The sequence below is a fragment of the Diceros bicornis genome, chromosome 34 (genome assembly GCF_020826845.1).
Source record: "Diceros bicornis minor isolate mBicDic1 chromosome 34, mDicBic1.mat.cur, whole genome shotgun sequence".
Classification (NCBI taxonomy): domain Eukaryota; kingdom Metazoa; phylum Chordata; class Mammalia; order Perissodactyla; family Rhinocerotidae; genus Diceros; species Diceros bicornis.
This window is the reverse complement of record NC_080773.1, coordinates 24,065,881-24,086,086: the sequence shown is the minus strand read 5'-3', so window position 1 is coordinate 24,086,086 and position 20,206 is coordinate 24,065,881. Positions and strand designations below refer to the sequence as shown.

Below are 20,206 nucleotides of genomic sequence, written 5' to 3'. Positions count from 1 at the left end.
GAAGCCAGGAGTCCAGGCTCCCAGCGCCCTCCTCCCTCAGACCCAGGAGTCCGGGCCCCCAGCCCCTCCTCCCTCAGACCCAGGAGTCCAGGCCTCTGCCTCCCTTCTCCACTGGTACCCAATACTTGGGGCTACCTCCTCCAGGCCCGAGTCCTTTTTGGGCACTCAGACCCCACCCCCCCAGTGCAAAACACCCTCAGGGGCTCATGAGTCCAAGACTCACGGATGTCACCCTCAGGAACGCAGTCCATCCAGCCCTCTGAGGAAAACAATACCTCTGTACCCCTTGTTTTATTGAGGGACCTCGGCCTCCATCACCCATAGGCACTCAAACATCCAGGAGGAAAGTAGTGTCTGCCCCTTCCTAGACACAGCCAGACCCCCAGAGGGTCCCTCAAGGCCAGCTGCCCAGCTCCTGCCCCTCCTGCTAGAGAAGCCAGACCCAGCGATTCTGTAAAGTGCTGGGATGGACTGTGGTGTAGGACACCTGGGCTTCTGAGGGTGGAGGCCGAGAGCGGGTGTGTGTGTGTGTGTGTGCATGTGCCGGGGTCTAGGAGAGCAAGGGTGAAGGCTCACATTAGGGCAGAAGAAGACTTGGGGCCTGAATTAGCAGGTCGTAGAGGGAGGAAGGGACGGTGGATCTAGACTCCTGGGACCAGGATGCTTGAGGTGGAACCCTAAATCCCAAGGAAGGAAAACCGAACTCCTGGGTCTGAGGGAGGAGGGGCTGGGGTCCCGGACTCTTAGGTCTGAGGGAGGAGGGGCTGGGGGCCCGGACTCTTAGGTCTGAGGGAGGAGGGGGCTGGGGGCTGGACTCCTGGGTCTGAGGGAGGAGGGGCTGGGGGCTGGACTCCTGGGTCTGAGGGAGGAGGGGCTGGGGGCTGGACTCCTGGGTCTGAGGGAGGAGGGGCTGGGGGCTGGACTCCTGGGTCTGAGGGAGGAGGGGCTGGGGGCTGGACTCCTGGGTCTGAGGGAGGAGGGGCTGGGGGCTGGACTCCTGGGTCTGAGGGAGGAGGGGCTGGGGGCTGGACTCCTGGGTCTGAGGGAGGAGGGGGCTGGGAGCCCTAACTCCTGGGTCTGAGGGAGGAGGGGCTGGGGGCTGGACTCCTGGGTCTGAGGGAGGAGGGGGCTGGGAGCCCTAACTCCTGGGTCTGAGGGAGGAGGGGCTGGGGGCTGGACTCCTGGGTCTGAGGGAGGACGATGGAGTTCCAGACTCCGGGGTGCTGGTGGAGGAAGATGCTGGGGACCTAGGCTCCCGGGTCTGAGGGAGGGGCTGGGGGCTGCTTTCTTGTGTTTTCGGTGGATTGGAGCTGGAGGCCCCTGAAAAGGGACAGAAGCCGGCAGCCCAGCCTCTGGATCCCTGTCTAGGATTTTTAAAGCTCAGAGACCAGCCTCCTGAATCCCTGTCAAGGGCAGAGGCTGGGCGGCCGGGCTGCGACCCTTACCGAGGCACAGACTGCCTGGGGAAGCAGGTGCCGGATTTGAGAGTTTCAGACCCCAGCGACCCCGCAAGTTCCTAGGAGGCGGCGTTGGTGGTGCATTCAGCGCCGACTCTGCAAGCCGGGAGGTGCGGGGTAGGGGGCGCCCGAGAGCCGGGACTCCGCCCTCGGGGGCGGGGCCTCCCGGCCCGGACTCCTCCCCCTCGCCCGCCTCCCTCTTCCCAGCTCCAGCTCGGCCACCAGCTCCGGCCTCGGCTCCCCCTCCCAGAGCCCCCTCCCCGGAGCGGAGCCCACCCGAGGGCCCCCCTTTGCCCCCCAGCCCAGCCGCCCAGCCAGAACAGCAGCCCCAGGGGGCAGCCGCCCGCCAGCCTGCCTCCCTCCAGCCCAGCCTGCCCGACCCCCCCCAACCATGAATCTCTTCCGATTCCTGGGAGACCTCTCCCACCTCTTAGCCATCATCTTGCTACTGCTCAAAATCTGGAAGTCCCGCTCTTGTGCCGGTGAGACGCCCACCGGGGCGGGAGAAGGGGGACATCCCAGGACTCAGGGAAGGGTTTGGAGGCACTAGGGGGACCGGTCCCTCTTCCCACTGCTTGCTGGGGATCCCGCTTTCAGGGCTGGGGTCACCAGGGGGTCTGCTTCCTTCCCCAGCCTGGGGTTGCATGCAGTTTGGTGAGGGTGGCTCCAGGCCCCCAATTCAGCCTTCCCCAGCCTCTCTGTGGGCGGCCCCCCGGTTCCGGGGCTGGGAACAGGGAGCCGTGGCAGGCAGGGAGGTGACTGGGAGTTGGTGACGTGGACCGTGGCAGCCAGGAAGGGAGCGGGAAGGAAGCAACCGGTTTTGAGGGGCTGAGGTCAAGTGGGGTCCTCCCGAGGCCTCACCTTGGGTCTGGAGTGTAGGAGGACCCCGAGGGGACCCGGGGTGGCCATGAGGCCTAGCTTGGGACAGAGCCGCGGGCTGGAGTAGCTCTGGGGCCCGGGCTGCCCCCTGGCTGTGGGCCGTGGGAAAGGGCCCTGCTCAGGCGGGGCAGTCTGGGGAGGCCTCTGGGGACAGCTGCGCTCCAGAGCCAGGCGCTGGGCCTTGGCTTATTCCCCATGCAGCCCACCCCCAGCCTCCTCCTCTCTCTCTCTGGACCACAGGGATTTCGGGGAAGAGCCAGGTCCTGTTTGCTGTAGTGTTCACCGCCCGGTACCTGGACCTCTTCACCAACTACATCTCCCTCTACAACACGTGCATGAAGGTAAGGGCTCGGCCCCACCTGGCCAGCCCTCCTGAGGAGGAGCCAGGTGAGGGTCCGAGGGAGGAGGGGCTGGGGGCCCGGACTCCCGGGTCTGAGGGAGGAGGGGCTGGGGGCCTGGACTCTTGGGTCCCAGCCTATTAGGGGCGCAGGCCCTGTGCTGCGAGCTGAAGCACGCTCCTCATCATTCCCCTCAACAGGTGGTCTACATCGCCTGCTCCTTCACCACAGTCTGGATGATTTACAGCAAGTTCAAAGCTACTTATGATGGGAACCATGATACCTTCCGGGTGGAGTTCCTCGTTGTCCCCACAGCCGTCCTGGCATTCCTGGTCAACCATGACTTTACCCCTCTGGAGGTAGGCAGCCTGGGAGGGTCCCTGTAGTGGTGGGATGGGCTGTGGCAGAACGGCTATGGACAGTGGACCCTCTCAAGGGCTTCCTTCTGCAGGGTTTGCTCAAACTTCCTTATTTTAGGACATGTGAGTTCAGCGCACAGGCTCTGGGGTCAGATGATATTAATGCAAGAGCAGCACTCGCCCTGTGCCAGACGTTGCTCCAAGCGTCTCACCTGCATTAACTCCTGACTATTCACAGCAGCCCCATTTGACAGATGAGAAAACCGAGGCATAGAGTCTAAATGACTCGCCCAAGGTCGTTGACTGAGTGAATACCTCGGGAACTGGGACAGGGGCTCTGGAGCCAGGCTTTGAATCCCAGATATGCTACTTTCTATTAGCGTGACCTTGGGCATTTGCCTTGACCTCCCTGTGCCCCATGTGTAAAGTCAAGGTCAGGTCATTATGTGGATTTACTGAGATAATGCAGCACGGCCTGGTGGTTGAACCTCTAGAACCAGAAAGCAGGGATTTCAAGCCTGTGTCTGACACTCCGCAGCTGTGGGACGCTGGGCAAGCCGTGTAATTTCTCTCTGCCTCAGTTTCCTCGTCTGTAAAATGGGGATGACCAATTCCCACTTCCTAGGGTTCTAATGCAGGGTTGATGTTGGTCAAGCAGCACCTGGGGCCGGCCCGGTGGGGCGAGCGGTTAAGTGCGTGCGCTCCGCTGCGGCGGCCTGGGGTTCGCCAGTTCAGATCCCAGGCACGCACTGACATACCACTTGTCAAGCCACGCTGTGGCGGTGTCCCATATAAAGTGGAGGAAGATGGGCAGGGATGTTAGCCCAGGGCCAGTCTTCCTCAGCAAAAAGAGGAGGATTGGCAGATGTTAGCTCAGGGCTGATCTTTCTCACAAAAATAAGTAAATAAATAAATAAAGCAGTATCTGGCGTCAGGTGGGAAGTCCTGTGTCCACGCTCGTTTAGTGACAGAAGTGTTTAGCACCATGCTGGTACTTTTGCTCCTAAACGTTAGCTGTCGTGGTTTTTCTTGCATGGCATTTTGGTGGGACCTGTACAAATTCCTGGGAAGAATTTTGAGAGGGCCTGTGCTACGTCTGTGCTCTCCCGCCTCCTGGGGCCTGGCAGGGATCAAATTCAGAGCAGCCTTGTAGGAAGCTGGCCCTGAGTGGCCAGAAGTGCTGATGTTTTCAACGGAAGCCACAATTTAGGAGTTTTCCTGCAAGATCTTGCTTTAAAATTTTGGCCGCAGATTCAAAATATATTTCTAAAAGCCCCCTGTAGGCCAGACACATTTGAGAGAGGGTGACTTTAGCCCATGGGTTCCAGAAATGTCCAGGGAGGCTGCACCATGCTGTGGAGGGAACCCCCGGGCTTGTCTCCAGACCCTGAACTTTGCAAACATATCGTTGTCACCGACTTGCCCAGACCACTCAAGCTGGGCCTGTTTTGCAGATGGGGAGACTGAGGCACAGGGAGGCAGTGGGGCTTGCTTTCGGTGGAAGAGGCCAGACCAGACCCCAGGCCTCTTGACTCCAGCTTTTGTGGTTCCCTCATTCAGAAGGGGGAGGTCACTTGTGCAAAGCATTGGCACCGACTGTGTGTCCTGCTCCGCGCTGGCCATTCTAAATGCGTCGTCATCCCGTCTGACCCCTCGGCCACCCTGGGAAGCAGATGCCCTCACCCCCATTTCTTGGAGGACTAAGGTGAGGTTCAGAGGGGAGGGCTTACCGGATTTGAACCCAGGGCCGCCTGCTTTCAAAGCCCATGATATTAAATGGTGCATGCTAAAAAAATTATTTTTTAATCGTACAAGAAAGCTCTTCTTCTTTAAAAATCCAGATGTTATGAATAGATAAGGTAAACACGATGAAAAGGTGACCTTCTATCTCCTCTTATGTCGTGGTGCTATTCCCCAAGGGTGACCCCAGGGGTAAGAGTTGGCTGTGCATCAATTTAATGGGTACGTTTCTCGAGAGTGTCAACTAACCTGACTTGCTAAGAGCCTCCTTGGAGGATTCTGGGTGATGCTGGGAGCAAACCCTGGAGTCCAGCCTCCTGGGTAGGAATCTGTCTACCCGCATTTTAGCTGTGTGACCTTGGGCCTCAGTTTCCTCATCTGTATAATGGGGATAACAATAGGACTTACCTCGTAGAGTTAAGGCATAAGCCGGTTAGGGCCAGCCCGGTGGCACAGCAGTTAAGTGCGCGTGCTCCACTTCGGCGGCCTGAGGGTTCGCAGGTTCGGATCCTGCGTGCGCACCGCCGCACTGCTTGTCAAGCCATGCTGTGGCGGCGTGCTATATAAAGTGGAGGAAGGTGGGCACAGATACTAGCCCAGGGCCAATCTTCCTCAGCAAAAAGAGGAGGATTGGCACGGATGTTAGGTCAGGGCTGATCTTCCTCACAAAAAATAAAATAAAATAAAATAAACTTAAGCTGGTTAATACCCATAAGGTGTGTGTAGCCGTGCTGTGGATGTCATAAATGCTGTCTAAGCGTGAGTTGTTATGAATACGTCATGTTCCCCACTTCCTTCCCACAAATCAAAACAGCTGAGGAGGAGCCACACCTGCCACCTGGCCTTGTTGTTTGAGGGGAGGTTTCGGTGTGTCTGCAGATGACAGATCACCCCAGGTGGGACTTTCAGGGAGCTGAGAACTGAAAAGGGGCTGACACATGTCTTCCGTCCTTCTTCCCCCTCCTACGATGCCCCGTCCTGCTCACGAGGGATGGTTGCCAGTGCTCCCTCAATGGCGGCTGGGGCATGACTGAGTCAGGGGGTCACTAAGTCGTAGGACCCTGGGCTTCACATTCTGGCTCACATTTTGGTGAGATCTGCCAGGAAGGAGATAAGATGGGGCGATGTGACAGTCCTTGGGGGGAGGATGGTCAGGGGAGGCCTCTTTCAGGAAGTGACTGATGAGCTGAGGCTGGAAGGAGGCAGAAGAGGCAGAATGTGACAATCTGGGGGAAGAGCTGAGGGAACAGCAAGTGCAAAGGCCCTAGGGCAGGAAGGAGCTTGGTGTGTTGGAAGACCGGATAGAAGGCCTGGGTGGCTGTAGCCCTGAGAGCGAGGGGAGGGAGTAGGAGAGGAGGCTGTACTGGGGAGGGCCTTGAAGGCCGAGGTTGGGAATTTCGATTTTACTCTGGTTATGATAAGAAGTAGCTACTGGAGGGTGCTAAGCTAGGGAGTGCCATAGTCTGATTTCTGATTTATGTCTCTAAAGATTACATATTGAACGTCGCCCCTAAAAGGGCAGGAAAATCATCCCCATTTTAGAGATCAAGAAGTGGAGGCTCGGAGAATCCGGGTCTCATAGAAGGGAAGTCTCAGAGCCAAGATTCCGACCTGGTCTGCCTTTTGGAGAGGCTTAAATGCAAAGTGCCCATGAGCACCAACTTTGAACCCTGAGTGCGAATTCCATTTCTGCCGCTTACTAGCCACGTGGTCGTTGGCAAGTCTCTTACCCTCGCTGGGCCTCAGTTTCCTCATCTGTAGAATGAGGATGCTGATAATAGCACCTCCCTCACGTTGTGGGGTCGTTTGAGGATTAAGTGGGGGAATGCACATCACGCGGGCAGAGCGGCGTCTGGCACACAGTAAGCGTGCCCGGCAGGGGTCACTGTACCCACTCCCCTCTTTCCAACATCACTGCCTCTGTAACCACCATGCTGTCCTCTGCCTTCTCCCCCACCCTGTCCCCTCCTGCCTCGTCCTGCCCTCTGCCCCCCACTCGCCGGCCTCCCCGCAGATCCTCTGGACCTTCTCCATATACCTGGAGTCGGTGGCCATCCTGCCACAGCTGTTCATGGTGAGCAAGACGGGCGAGGCAGAGACCATCACCAGCCACTACTTGTTTGCGCTGGGCGTCTACCGCACGCTCTATCTCTTCAACTGGATTTGGCGCTACCACTTCGAGGGCTTCTTCGACCTCATCGCCATCGTGGCGGGCCTGGTCCAGACGGTCCTCTACTGCGATTTCTTCTACCTCTATATCACCAAAGGTAGCCGGCATGGGGGGCTGGCTGGAAGGGATCCTGCTCCCTCTCCAGCTCCTCAGCCTCTCTCGGAATCTGTCCTAAGCCCTCTTCCTGCCCTGAGGTTCCAGATCCATAGTGTTTCAGTCTCACACCCATAAAAAATCCAGAATCCGCATCTCCCCTGCGCCAGCTCAGAGAAGGGAGGGTCTCCTCTCTGTTCATTGGTCTCTGTCCTCACCTTCGAGGACTGGGACCCATTCATTCATTCATTCATTCAACCAGCAAATATTGAGTACTTTCTGTGCCCCTGGCCAGGTGCTAGGCTCTGGGGACGCAGCAATAGGAAAAAAGATGGACATGGCCCTCCTCTCCCCTTATATTTATATTCTACTGGGGGGAGATGGCGATTGACAAGTAAAGACAGATGATGGCAAATAGTGAGAAGGGCTATGACAGAAAGAAGCCAGGGATGTGTTAGTGAACAACTGTGGAGGGGGCTCCTCTGCATGGGGGCTCGCCAGAGGGGCCTCTTTGAGGAGATGATGATTAAAGCAGGGACATGAGAGATTAGGAGTCAGTCAGTGTGAAGGAAAGAGGGGAGAGGAGGGCAGAGACCTGGAGGCAGCCCAAAGCCCTTCAGGATTGAGGCTGGGAGGGTGGGAGGGGGTGGTCTTGCCTGGAGCCCTGCCAGACCTCTCTGACCCCAGTGGCCCCCAAGATCCAAGGCCTCTAGCCTGAGAGTCCTTCAGGGTGGGAGAGGAGCAGCCAGCACTGGAAGAAATGGGGCCTCGTGCCTCCTTTGCTCAGCCCCTAGGACGAGACTAGGGTCCCCCAGCCCCACCCCATAGTAATTCAGGCCGATCCCCCCAGTTGATAATGCGGGGTCCTGGGGACAACCTTCCTTGCATCTCTGCCCAGCCCAGTGGCCAAGTCCCTGCTCTGGGGGTGGGAAGCCCTCCCCTCCGCAGGGGCCCCATGGTGATGCCTGCCCCCTCTCTCTCCTCCCAGTCCTGAAGGGGAAGAAGCTTAGTTTGCCGGCGTAACCCTGGTTCTCGCCATCCCTCTCCTCGGCAGCGGCGAGAGGCAGAGGAAGGCGACAAAAGACGAAGAAGCTTCCCGTCCAGGGGTGACTTTTTTAAGAACCAACCTCTCCCCGCTCCCCATCCCCCCTCCTGCCGGGTTTCAGGGGGGCGGTGGAGGACCCACATCGTGGGGAGTTCAGGACCTGGGCTGTTTGTAGTTTTTTGCCTTTTAGAGAAGAAAAAAAAAAAAATCTTTCCACTGTTTAGTTTTTGATTCTGATGCCTCCTTTCTCTTCTACTCTCTGGCCCTGATTTTTATAAACTGTTTTTGGTGTCCTGTGGGGTGGGGCAGGGTCGGAGGTGTTTTCCCTCCCCCAAGTCCCTCGGCTCCCTTCTAGATCGTTCTCCCAGCCCCACTGGTTGCCAAACACTAAATCTGCCGACACCCGCCTGCCCGGCCTCCCACCATGGCCATGAACACGGTCCCCGCACCCCAAACTTCTTGGTTGGGGAGAGGGAGGAGGGGAGAGAAGGTCTCCCCTGATTTTTCACAATAATTTTTTTCCAGAGTTTCGGGTTTTTGGTCTTGTCCTCATTTTTTTGGCAATTTAGGGGGGGCAAGTGGCCGGGCATGGGAAGGGGGCTGGCCCGAGGGTCACCATGACTCTACTGCCGTGTTTTTGTACAGAATTGATGGTTGATTCTTTGTTCTCTTGAAATAAACTGAGGAAAATGATGCCTCCCTTTCGCTACTCCTTGCCCTCTCTCCTTGGCGTTTGTGGGGTCCTGCCCGGCCCCTCTCTCTGCTTTTCTGCTTTACCCCATTGACTGTCCGCAGGCGACCAGAGGTCTGAGAGGAACAGGAAGATGAGAAACTGGGTCTCCTGAGACTCTCAGCTCTACCCTGACCCCTCACAGCTCCACTGGGGAAGAGGTTTTGGAAAAAAAAAATCTCGAAGATTCTTATCTTGGCGCCACACTTCCTTGACAGTTCTCCCAACCCACAGGGTTGCAGAGGACCTTCAAGAGTGTGTGTTTTGGGGGCTGGCCCCGTGGTGTAGTGGTTAAAGTTCAGCACGCTCCGCTTCCGCGGCCCGGGTTCGCAGGTTTGGATCCCAGGCGCAGACCTACGCCACTCGTCAGCCATGCTGTGGCAGCGACCCACGTACAAAATAGAGGAAGATGGGCACAGATGTTAGCTCAGGGCTAATCTTCCTCAAGCAAAAAAAAGAGGAAGATTGGCAACAGATGTTAGCTCAAGGCCAGTCTTGCTCAGGGGAAAAAAAAAAAAAAAGTGTGTTTTGGAGGTCACCAGTGGGCAGCCCCTGTCACAATCTCATTTGGCATTTTGTTGCTCCACTCCGTTTTCTTAAAAAAAAAAAAAATGGGTTGCCAGCCTTTGAAAACCAGATTTTCACATTAAAATCTGAATTTCTGGCTTCTCCTGAAAAAAAATCCATCAATCTGACAAAGCCGGGTCCTCATTTCTGGGTGGCAGCAGATGGCTGGAGCTGAATGGGTGGGATGCGAGCTTTCCTCACGGTCCCCAGGACTTGGCTGAGGGGTTGTTCCCATTTATTCCTGGGCTGACACTGTTGTTTTTGGTTTTTGTTTTGTGGAGTTAAAAGAAAAGTGGGATATTTTCCACGTCTCCCTCCAGGTTGGCCTCCCAGCTGGCCCATTTCTTCCTCTTGCGTTACCTCCCTGGCCCTTGTAAGCTCCTGGAGTTTTGAGCCCTGATTTAGAGTCCCTAAGACCCTCCTTAACCGCCTCCAGTTCTCCTGTCGGACGGCGCTGGAAGCTTCGGGAGGCAGGTAGCTGGCGTTTACCGAGCGTTTCATAAGTACCAGGCGATGTATGTTGCATGGATGAGCCCACTGGACGCTCACGGCACCCCTCAAGAGGGGGCACTTTGCAGAGGAGGAAACTGAGGCTTAGAGGGGTGAGTGGTAGAGGTGGGGTTTGTACTCCAACTACCTGACCCTGGAGCCTGTGTGTTTAACCACCACACTGGGTTTTTTTTTTAACTGTTTTTTCTTTCTTTGAAGCCAAGGGACCTTGTGGTTAGAGGAATTTTGTCCAGAAGCCTCATATGGAAACGCAGGAGCAGGGCTGCTTGGGGTGATGTGGGTTGGGAGGTGGCCCCTCTTTGAACGCAGTCTGAAAACCATCAATCACAATCTGGTCCAAGTCTGTAGTTTTACAGCCAACACAACTCGGGCCCAGAGAAATTAAGTGACACGTCCCAGGTTATCCAGCTGGCGACAGGGTGAGGACGACAGCTTGGAGTCCTCCCATTTCCCACGCCAGAACGCTGCCCTCTCCACTCCACTGCTGCCCTTTTCTCCCGATGCCCACAGGGACCGTGTCCTGTTTATTTCTGTGGCCCCAGAACTGAGCACTGGGCCCGCCACATGGGATGCCTCAAAAAGGGGACCATGGAACCCACATTTGACTCCCCACAACTTGTACCCCTTTGTCCGGTTTGTAAACGAATGCTCTGCAGGCCCCTGTTTTGTTCGGCCTGCATAACATTAAATTTTTTTCTCATTCGTTGCCAACTAATTCCAGAAACAGATGTCTGATTGTTCTAGAAGAGCCAGAAGGTGCTAGAGCTGCACTGTCCAATATGGTAGCCATTAGCTACATGTGACCATTAGCACTTGAAATGTGGTGAGTCCCAATTGAGATGTGCTGTCAGTGTAAAATACATAATGGATTTTGAAAACTTAGTATGAAAGGATGTAAGATACCTCATTAATTTTTATATGGATGACATGTTGAAATGAACATATTTTGGATATGTTGGGTTAAATAAAATATATGAAAATTAATTTCACTTGTTTTGTTCTATTTTTCTTTCTCTTTTTGCTGAAGAAGATTAGCCCTGAGCTCACATCTGTTGCCAATCTTCCTCTATTTTATACGTGGGTCACCACCACAGCATGGCTGACAATGGTGTAGGTCCATGCCTGTGATCCGAACCCCCGAACCTGGGCCACTGAAGTGGACCATGCCAAACTTAACCACTAGGCCACAGGGCTGGCCCCTGGTTCTGTTTCTCTTAATGTGGCTACTAGACAATTTAAAATCTTGCCCCCTGTGGTTCGCATTATATTTCAGTTGGACAGTGCTGGTCTAGATACCCCAGGCCCATGGTGCTGGATGCTAGGTGCTGAGTGAAGGCAGGCCCTCCTGGACACAGCCCCCGTCCCCATCACCCCCTTAGTGGGCGCTTCACCCACTGGGGTTACCTGCTTGGCCCCGAAAGGCAGGAGCCTTCTATGGCCTGTGCACAAGTCCCCGATTACCTTCAGGGTTCTAGAATAAAATCCCTCTCTTCCCCAAGACAGTCTTTAAATATTTGAAGGCAAGGATTTCCCCTGATCTCATTCATGGACTTGCATCCCCTGTTCCTTCAACGACTCCTCACAGGGCATGGTTTTGAGTTGGGTGCCTTGTCACTGGGGTGAGGGAAGGGTGTGGGCTTTGGCGTCAGCGACAGGGCGGGTCCCAGTGTCGGCCTCGGTTCTTAGTGCTGTCTCCATGGGCAGAAGCATTTTCTCTCCCTGAACTCGAGCTTCCTCAGCTGTACAATGGGGCGCCTCGTGCCTCCCTCCTGTGGCCAGTGTGACGAGTAAAGAGCTCTGCGTGTGACAGGCCTGAAAGAAGGGCTCCCTTGTCACCACCTCTAATCTGCCACTATCGCGATGGTACCCAGATGGAGAGTCCAGGAGGCGGCATGGAAATGTCACCCACTGCAGAGACCCCCGAGGTGACCTTGAAGGATTTCTCCCTGCCCCTGGCCACTGACGGGACCAGAGAGGAACAGACATGAGGACAGAGGGCTGTTTCAGAAGCCCTTCGGGAGGGAGGATTCTCTTTACTGCTGTGGAGGATGCCTAGTTGTCGGGCATCATAGCGAGGCGAGGGGCCTTCGGAGTGGTCAGGTAGGGGGCCGGGGTGGAGCTGGCGTAACTCAGGTTGTTGGGGCCGGTGGCGGGCGTGCTGACGGGGCTGGCGGCCAAGGGCGGGGAGAGGGAGGTCAGCACCACGCCCCCCTCATCCAGGGAGCGCTTGTAGGGGACGGGAGTGTCATGTTGGAGGTCCTGGAGGGCCAGGTAGGCCTGGAATATCTGTGGGCAGAGAAGGGCATGCTGAGGGCTGGCTTGGGCTGGCAGGGGAGGAGAGGGACCAGGCTGGGGACTGGCCTGGGATGGAGCTGCGGGTATGGCTGTGCCCCCTGCTCACTGGACACGGGCTCCCGGCACAGTCCCTAATGCTGGGCCACGTCTGCTCATCTGCTCAGAGGAGGGGCACCTTCTTTCCAATTTGCCCAAAGGCACGGAAGGGGCTAGCTGAGGCCCTGGGAGGACCACCCCACCCCAACTCCCAGGGGAGCTCAGCGGGAGCAGAGGGCGCCTGGGGCGGGGCTCATCCTCACCCAGACGAGGATGGAGAAGAAAGCGAAGGTGATGGCGGCCTTGGCGCTGCTGCTGCCCAGGAGGAACTCTTTGGGTGGCGAGTGCTGCCACTGGTTGGCCAGGAAGCAGAAACCCACGAACCAGACGCCTGTCCAGAGGACTGGGGGGTCGCGAGGACAGAAGAGGGGCGGGGGAGAGGCGGCTTAGGCTTAGGGTTGTGGAAAGCGGGGGGCTGGGGTCTCGCTGCCTGCGTGGCCTCTCCCATCTGTACTGTCCACCACGGGAGCCACCGGGCACAGGTGGCTGTCTACATTTCAATTAAAATAGAAGTAAAAACAAATTCAGCCCCTCGGTCGCCTGGCCACACTTCAAGCGCTCAGTGGCTACAGGTGGCCAGCGGCTCCTGCGCAGGTACAGAACATGCCCACCCTCACAGAAAGTTGTACTGGCCTGCCCTGGACTCAGTGACCTTTGAGGGCCCTCCCAGCCCTGAGATGCTGGGACTGGCCCTGTGCGGAGGAGGAGGAGGGGGAGGAGGAAGGGAAGGAGGAGGAGGAGGAGGAAGGGGGAGGAGGAGGGGGAGGAAGGGAAGGAGGAGGAAGGGGAAGAGCTGAGATGAGCCAGACTGAGAGGAAGCAGCCCGGGGCTTGAGGAAAAGGAGCACACATTCATTTAGCGCTTACTGTGTGCCAGGCTCTATCTAGGGTGCCAGCAGCGGTCAGGAGGCGAGACTTTGCTTTAAAGCCCGGATCTGCCACTCAGCAGCTGTGCGCCCAGTTACATACCCTCCTCAAGCCTCGGTTTCCTCCTCTGTAAAGTGGGAATATGAACAGGGCTCACCTCCTCGGGGGGGTCTGAGGAAGAAGTGAGAGCAGGCACCTGGAGCCCTTGACTCCGTGCCCAGTACATGTCAACGTTACTCCAGGCTCCTTTCTCTCATTTCATCCTCACAAAGACCCTGCAAGGTGGGGGCTCTCATCCCGGCTTCTCCTGAAGCTCAGAGAGGGGAGGAGACCGGCTCAGGCCCCCAGAGCCAGGAGGCGCTGGAGTTGAGATTCCAAACCCAGGTCTGCTGGCTCCGTGCTCTGAACCCCACCTCCTGCCACCAGGTGGCTTTTCAAGAAACGTTCTCTGTGGAGGGGAGGCAAACGCCAAGAAACAGCCAGGCCGAAGGGAGGCTTCTAGAATTAGCCTGGGGGTCAGAAGAGGTGACCCTGCCACTGAGTCTAAAGGACAGGAACAATTCCCCTGGAGGAGACAGCGGGTGTAGAAGAGCTGCAAGAAGGGAGGGATGAAGCTCTGGGTCGCGTGTGAAGGACAGTCGGAGGCCGGCTGGGCGGTGTCCTGGGGGCCTTGGGGAGTCAGGGGCTGGGAGTAGGGGCAGGGCAGCTCTCGGCGGGTGTCCCCAGGGGCTCACCGGCCAGGATGAAGTCCAAGAGCTGGAAGGCCGTCTTGAAGCGGGTGCTGGCGAGGCGGCTCTGGTGGGCGTCCAGGGCGAGGAAGCCCAGGCAGCTGAGGAAGGCCAGGAGGCCAGCCCCCACGGAGAAGCTGCAGGCCGTGTTGCTGCTGTTGAGCACGCAGAGGAGCTGCGACGAGTCGGTCTTGTTCTGGTAGCCGTCCGTCAGCAGGGAGGAGAAGACGATGAGCGAGAAGACCTGTGGATGCAGGAGGAGGATTCCCGGGGGCCAGAGCGGAGCTCAGCGTCGCCCCAAACCCGCTCATCCTCCCGGGTCCCCCATCTGTGGACGGCGGGCCCTGCCCTACACCCACTGGACGGTTCTGGACCCTCCCTCCCTGTCACAGCCTCAGCGCCTTCAAGCCCGGTCCCTCCAGTTGCCCTCACGCCTCTTCTCTATCCTAGCTCAGGCCCCTTCCCCTGGGCCCTCGCCTCAGCCTCCTCCGTCTCCCCAGCCTCCCTGCCTCCAGTCTTACCCCTTCTAGTCCAATTCTCCACGGCCCCAGAGGGGTCTTTCCACACCCTGCCCCTCCTCCCTCACAGCCCCCCATGGCTCCCTAGCACCCCTGGGACAGTCCCAGCCCCTCAGCCTGGCTGTTGCGACCCTGCGTGGCCTCTGCTCTCCTCTCTCTTTTAATTTCGTCTCTCCCCACTCACCTCTGCCTCTCTCCCAGGCTCCCCTTCTGCCTCCCCAAACAGGTACCTGCCACCAAACCCAGGTACCAATATAAAATGCTTAGCACAGTGCCCAGGACACATGAAGAGCTCAGCAAGTATTTGCCATCATGGTCATTCTCTCTGCCTTCAAGCTCCTCCTCTGCCTGCAACTTCCTCCTCCCTCCCGGCTCAGCTAATTCCTATCCATTTTTAAAAATATATTTGTGAGGTATTCCAAAGACACAGAAAAGTTGGAGAGAAATGTGACAAACATCCAGTACCTAACAAATATTACCATTTTGCTTTTTTTTTTTTTTTTTTTGCTTCAGGACTTTTTTTTTTAAGCAAATACAACCTCACTGAGATGCTAGCCCTGTCCATCATCTGTGCACGCTGCATACAGCACGCTTGTCTGCCACGGTGTTTATTTATTAAACCCCACCAGAGCACCTCATAACCAGTAGCCTGTGTCATCCTTACAACCACCCTAGGATGCAGGCACTACTAACAGCCTGTTTTTTAGATCATGGAACTGAGGCACAGAGAGGGGGAGGAATTGCCCAAAGTCGCTCAGCCTGGATTTGAAGCGAAGCTGTCTGGCTCCCGGGTCTGCTATAACCCCCCCTCTACTGCCTCAGGCTGGACCAGACTCCTTGAGAGCAGGGGATCCTATCAATGCAATTCAGTGAAAATGTTAAGTGATTATTTGTCTCAGACAGTCACAATGCTACATGGCAAGGTCCATGCCAGATATGGAAGGATCTGGTGTGTGTATGGGGTGGGCGGTGGGAGCTCGGTCCAGGAAGGCTTCCTGGATGAGGTGACGCCTGTAAGGAGCGTTGCAGGGTGAGAAAGGCTAAGGAATGGGGGTTGTCTGGAGGGCAATAGGGAACCATGGGAGGGCTGTGAGCAGGGGAGGGGCAGGGTCAACTCTGGATGAATGAAGAGCCCTCTGGGGCCACTAGAGATGGACTGGAGGGGGTGAGACTGGAGGTTGGGAGGCCAGAGAGGAGGCTGGGGCCTGGGGTCAGGGAGAGAGTCAAGGTTTGGGCTGAAACTGAAGTCATGGGGCTGGGTTTAGGAGGAAACAAGGTGAGATCTGAGCTGCACCTTAAAGAATGAGGAGTTTTTCAGGCAGGCAGAGGAGGAAGGGCATTCCAGGCAGGGCAAACCGTGTGTGCAACAGCCAGACGCTGCAGCATGGGGCTCCTTCAGGGGTTGGAGAGAAATCTCCTTTGAGGGATCAGGTGTGAGATGAGGCTGGGAAAGTGGGCAGCAGCCAGACCCTCAGAGGCCTCGAACCCCAGACCCGGGGGCCTGGCCTTGGGAGCCACGGAAGGTGAAATTCCTTACTTGAATGTAATTTTTTGCATGGAAGGGTTCTGAGTAGAGGACTGCCAGGCTCAGACCTGGGAGTCAGAGCAGATCTCTAGGGTCGTGATGGACTGGAGTGGGCAAGACAAGAGGCCAACAGATCAGAGAGGAGATTGGTGGGAAGGCGCAGGCAGAGACACTGAGGTCTGAGCTGAGCCCGGAGCTCTGGGGAATCTCCAGCGATATTTAGGACGTAAAATTGCACTTGGTGACTGATTGGATGCGGTGATGCTGGGGACCTAAGCAGAGGAGTAGGTGAGGGGAAGGGAATTCAGGGGAGTTTGAACTCCCCCTGGACAGGGTGCACATGGGACCCTTCTCTCTGTTCTAGCCCCAGCGCCAGATTGGAGCTCAGCACATGTGTGTCAAAAGAGTGAACCACCTTGACCCTTCTTCTTTGCCCTTGACCTGCCCTTCAGAGTGGGGGTGGGGGAGGCAAAGGATGGACCCCTAAACTCCTCAGCCTCTGGCCTTCCTGCTCTCTCCTTTGCCTTTTTTTTTAAAATGTTATCGTTATTTATTTATTTTTCTTTCTTTCTTTGTTTTTTTTTTCTTTGTGAGGAAGATCAGCCCTGAGCTAACATCCACGCTAATCCTCCTCTTTTTTTGCTGAGGAAGACCGGCTCTGAGCTAACATCTATTGCCAGTCCTCCTCCTTTTTTTCTTCCCCAAAGCCCCAGTAGATAGTTGTATGTCATAGCTTCACATCCTTCGAGTTGCTATATGTGGCACGCGGCCTCAGCATGGCCGGAGAAGTGGTGCGTCAGTGCGCGCCCGGGATCCAAACCCGGGCCGCCAGCAGTGGAGCTCGCGCACTTAACCGCTAAGCCACGGGGCCGGCCCTCTCCTTTGCCTTAATTGCCTTCTCTGAATAACAGTAATAATAATAACAACACGTGCCTTCTTTTTTTTTCCGCTGAGGAAGACTGGCCCTGAGCTAACATCCGTGCCCATAGTCCTACATTTTGTATGTGGGACACCACCACAGCATGGCTTGAGGAGCAGTGTGTCGGTCTGAGCACGGGATTCAAACCTGCGAACCCCAGGCCGTGGAAGCGGAGCACGTGAACTTAACCACTACACCACCGGGCCGGCCCCGACAGGTCTCTCCTTTTGTCCAGCACTTGGGCATTAACCAGGGGCATTCACATCCATTCCTATCTCGGAGCTGAGGAACCACGTCCATAGAAGGGGAGCGTCTTGCCCTGCTGGTCTGAGGCAGACCAGGTCAAGGTCAAGGGCGGGAAGGCCCATTGATGGTTTCTGAGCCCGGGTTCATTTTACCGGCACTGCCTTCTAGAAGCCTCGCAGCAGCCCCACGTGGTGGATGCTGCTAACTCGTTTCTGTTTCACAGGGGACAGACCGAAGCCATTATGGTGGCATGCAAAGAGCCGGTCGCATCTGACTCCGCCAGCTGTGCGGCCTTGGGCAAACTGCTCAGCTCTTGGGGCCTTGGTTTCCCAGTCTGTCTCTGTGCTGCGAAGAGGGGCATGCAGGGTGGGGGCCTGGCCCTGAGGATAGTTCTCATGATTGGCCCAGAGAGGGCAAGCGGCCTCTCAAGGTCAATCAGCGGTGGAGGGGGGACTGGAATCCAGTCTTCCTGACTTCCAGGCCCAGGCGCTGTCTGTCCACTGACCCCAAAAACCTTATGCTGTGGCTTGAGCCCAGGGCTCAGCTGGGCCAGAGGGACCCTAGCCCTCTGAAGCCTGAGTCCCACCTCCTTCCACGCCCTCCCTGGCCTGTCCCCAGGGAGGGAGCAAAGATTCATCAGTGAAGGCACCAGCTGGCAGGCGGCAGTGAGAGGAACAAGGGCACCAGCTGCCCAGAGACTCCCTACTGAGGAGCCAGGCCAGGGGGGAGGGAGGAGAGGGCTGGAGGGAGGGAGGAGGGAGGTGGCAGGCAAAGTCTGTGACCGGAACGTCTGGCACAGTCGGCAGCCCTTCCCTCCCCGTTCCCCACCCCAGCCCACACCAGCTGGGCCTCCTTCTCCCTCCCCACCCTCCACCCGCCCTTCCTTCCGAAGCTTTGGAGGCACGAGAATCCCTTCCACTTGCTCGCCAGCTGGGTGATGTCCCTAGGCAAGTCACTCAACCTCGGTGAGCCTCAGTTTCCCCCGGGGTCAAACAGGGGTAATGATGCCCGTGTCACAGGGTCGTGGTGAGGAGCAGAAGGGCTAACACCAGGGAGGGACCTGAAACGGGACACAGAACTCGTAATTCCCCTGGGTGAGAACAAGGGACACAGTCCCCCTCACCCTGGGCCCGCGCCACCCATCTCTCTCCTCGCTCACACGCCATGATTTGTTCCGATAATAATTGCTATTTGTGGAAAGATTACTATTTGCCAGGCCCATGCCAATCACTTTATAGGCATAAACTTGTTTCGTTTTCACAACAGTCCTTCCTCTGACCAGGGCACCCATCATCTTTGTACAGATGAGAGTACAGAGGTTCAGAGAAATCAAGTCACTTCCCCAGGGTCACACAGACACAGAGTGACAGGCAAGTTATCAAACAAAACCGGGCACTTTTGAGAATGAACGGTGGTGCTACAGATGATTATGCCAAGACTGGCCCAGGCAAATGGAGAAATACGTCACCCTATGCAGACAGCATGTGGCCGAGCCAGGATTCGAAGCCAGGCCTGTTTGATTCTTCTCCGACCACAGGTTCCAGACAGGGTAGGGAGGAGATACTCTGGATTAGCACCCCAGGGTTCAATCCAGGGCACCCCACCTACTCCCATGACCCCGATCAAGTCTCATCATCTCCCTGGGCCTCAGTTTCCAGCTCTGTCCAAGGAGGGCAGTGGGTGCAGCAGAGCTGAAAGCCCGGAGTCGCAGCTCTGACCTCATGTACCGAGGTCCAGAGAGGAGCAGTGATTGGCCCAAGGTCACACAGCAAAGACTGGGCGGAATGAGGATTGGAGCCCAGATGTCTTGCCTCTTCAAGAATGTGGTGACGATTAAACACATGCACGCAAAGTCCTTGCTTGGCACAGTGCCTGGCCCACAGGGACCACCAACCCCGGGTGTCTCAGGTCTGCGTCACACCTTCTCTTCCCACCTCTGTGTGCCTCTTGCTTCCTGGGGGCCCCAGCCCCTGCTCCTCTCCCAGCCCGCGTCTGAGAGGTGGGAAATGAACGGGCTCTGGCATCTCACAGACCCCAGTTTGAATCCCGGCCCTGCCTCCTGCTGTGTGACCTTCGCCAACGCTGTCCAATGGAACTTTCTGCCACGACGGAAACGTTCCGGATCTGCGCTAATAGGAGAGCCACCTGCCACGTGTGGCTGTCGAACACCCGAAATGTGGCCGCCGTGACTGAGCAACGGGAATATTTCCTTTTAATTAGTTCAGATGGAAATAGCGATCGCCACGGGTGGCTTGTGGCTACCCCCCTGGACAACGCAGCCTTACAGAAATGATTTAACTTCTCTGATCTTCGGTTCTCTGATCTCAAAGATGGGGCTCAGAGCCCCCACTTCGAAGGGCTGTTTCTTCCTGTGAGAGTTAGCAAGTGCTCAGAACAGCGCAGCGCCTCCGGCGACAGGTGACTCCAGTTATTAGCTCCCTTTTGCTTTGTTCCCTGCCCCACCCCCGGCCCCTTCCTGCACCCCACGCCCTCCGCACTGTGTCTGAGAGGTGAGAACTCCCGTGTCCCGTCACCCACGGGGCAGTCGGGCCGCAGGAGGGCCTCACCCCTGCCAAGATGCGCGCGATCGTCTTCGGCCTCTTCAGAAACTGCACGGCCTCACTGTCGGCCAGGTCCTGGAGGCTCTCCGGGATGTGCATGGCGGTCGCTCTGCTCCCGGGGCCCCTGGAGGTGGGAGCAGGGATGCTGGGCGCTGCCTGCTGGGTGCCGCCGTCCAGAGGCTCCAGGCCCACCTGGGGCTCGGCTGCTGCAAGACAAGACGGATGGCGGGAGGTTCGAGTGGGAGGTGCGGGTTGAAGGGGCTGCCCCCAGGAGTAGGGGGCACGGGATGCGGAAATGAGGGGTCCCAGGAATGGGATTGTGTGGGGTGAGGGGTCTGCCGGCGTTCTTAGGAGTCGGGGCAGGGGGCGAAGGGCTGCTGGGGGTCCCATGAGTTGGGGTGCAGGGTAAGGTGGCTACTGAGAATTCCAAAGGTAGGGTTACAAGGTGAGGGGACTTCTGGGGGTCCTAGGAATGGGGGGCACAGATGAGGGGGCTGCTGGGGGCTCAAGAGTCAGGAATGCAGGCTGAGAAGGCTGTAGGGTGAAGGGGCTGCCAGGGGTCCC

At 57.0% G+C, this 20,206-nt stretch overlaps 2 protein-coding genes across 2 annotated transcripts; one reads left to right on the top strand and one right to left on the bottom strand.

The window, feature by feature from the left end:
• Positions 1–1,688: 1,688 nt before the first annotated feature.
• On the top strand, positions 1,689–8,774 carry KDELR1 (KDEL endoplasmic reticulum protein retention receptor 1). The gene is made up of 5 exons (XM_058529739.1): positions 1,689–1,939; positions 2,577–2,677; positions 2,875–3,033; positions 6,788–7,040; positions 8,025–8,774. Exons 1-5 carry the CDS (start codon positions 1,849–1,851, stop codon positions 8,057–8,059), a joined length of 639 nt encoding a protein of 212 aa, XP_058385722.1. The 5' UTR covers positions 1,689–1,848; the 3' UTR covers positions 8,060–8,774.
• Positions 8,775–11,900: 3,126 nt separating this feature from the next.
• Positions 11,901–19,857, bottom strand: SYNGR4 (synaptogyrin 4). The gene is made up of 4 exons (XM_058529740.1): positions 19,649–19,857; positions 13,880–14,117; positions 12,483–12,622; positions 11,901–12,174 (listed from the first exon to the last, which is right to left on the bottom strand). Exons 1-4 carry the CDS (start codon positions 19,739–19,741, stop codon positions 11,941–11,943), a joined length of 705 nt encoding a protein of 234 aa, XP_058385723.1. The 5' UTR covers positions 19,742–19,857; the 3' UTR covers positions 11,901–11,940.
• Positions 19,858–20,206: the final 349 nt, after the last annotated feature.

Excerpts from the sequence above, each read along its gene's own strand:
- SYNGR4 (XM_058529740.1), bottom strand. The coding sequence starts at position 19,741 with ATGCACATCCCGGAGAGCCTCCAGGACCTGGCCGACAGTGAGGCCGTG. Across the intron at positions 14,118-19,648 it reads TCGCGCGCATCTTGGCAGGG|GTCTTCTCGCTCATCGTCTT; the intron begins GTGAGGCCCTCC and ends CTGCATCCACAG. Across the intron at positions 12,175-12,482 it reads TCTTCTCCATCCTCGTCTGG|ATATTCCAGGCCTACCTGGC; the intron begins GTGAGGATGAGC and ends CTCTGCCCACAG.
- KDELR1 (XM_058529739.1), top strand. The coding sequence starts at position 1,849 with ATGAATCTCTTCCGATTCCTGGGAGACCTCTCCCACCTCTTAGCCATC. Across the intron at positions 1,940-2,576 it reads GAAGTCCCGCTCTTGTGCCG|GGATTTCGGGGAAGAGCCAG; the intron begins GTGAGACGCCCA and ends TCTGGACCACAG. Across the intron at positions 3,034-6,787 it reads ATGACTTTACCCCTCTGGAG|ATCCTCTGGACCTTCTCCAT; the intron begins GTAGGCAGCCTG and ends GCCTCCCCGCAG.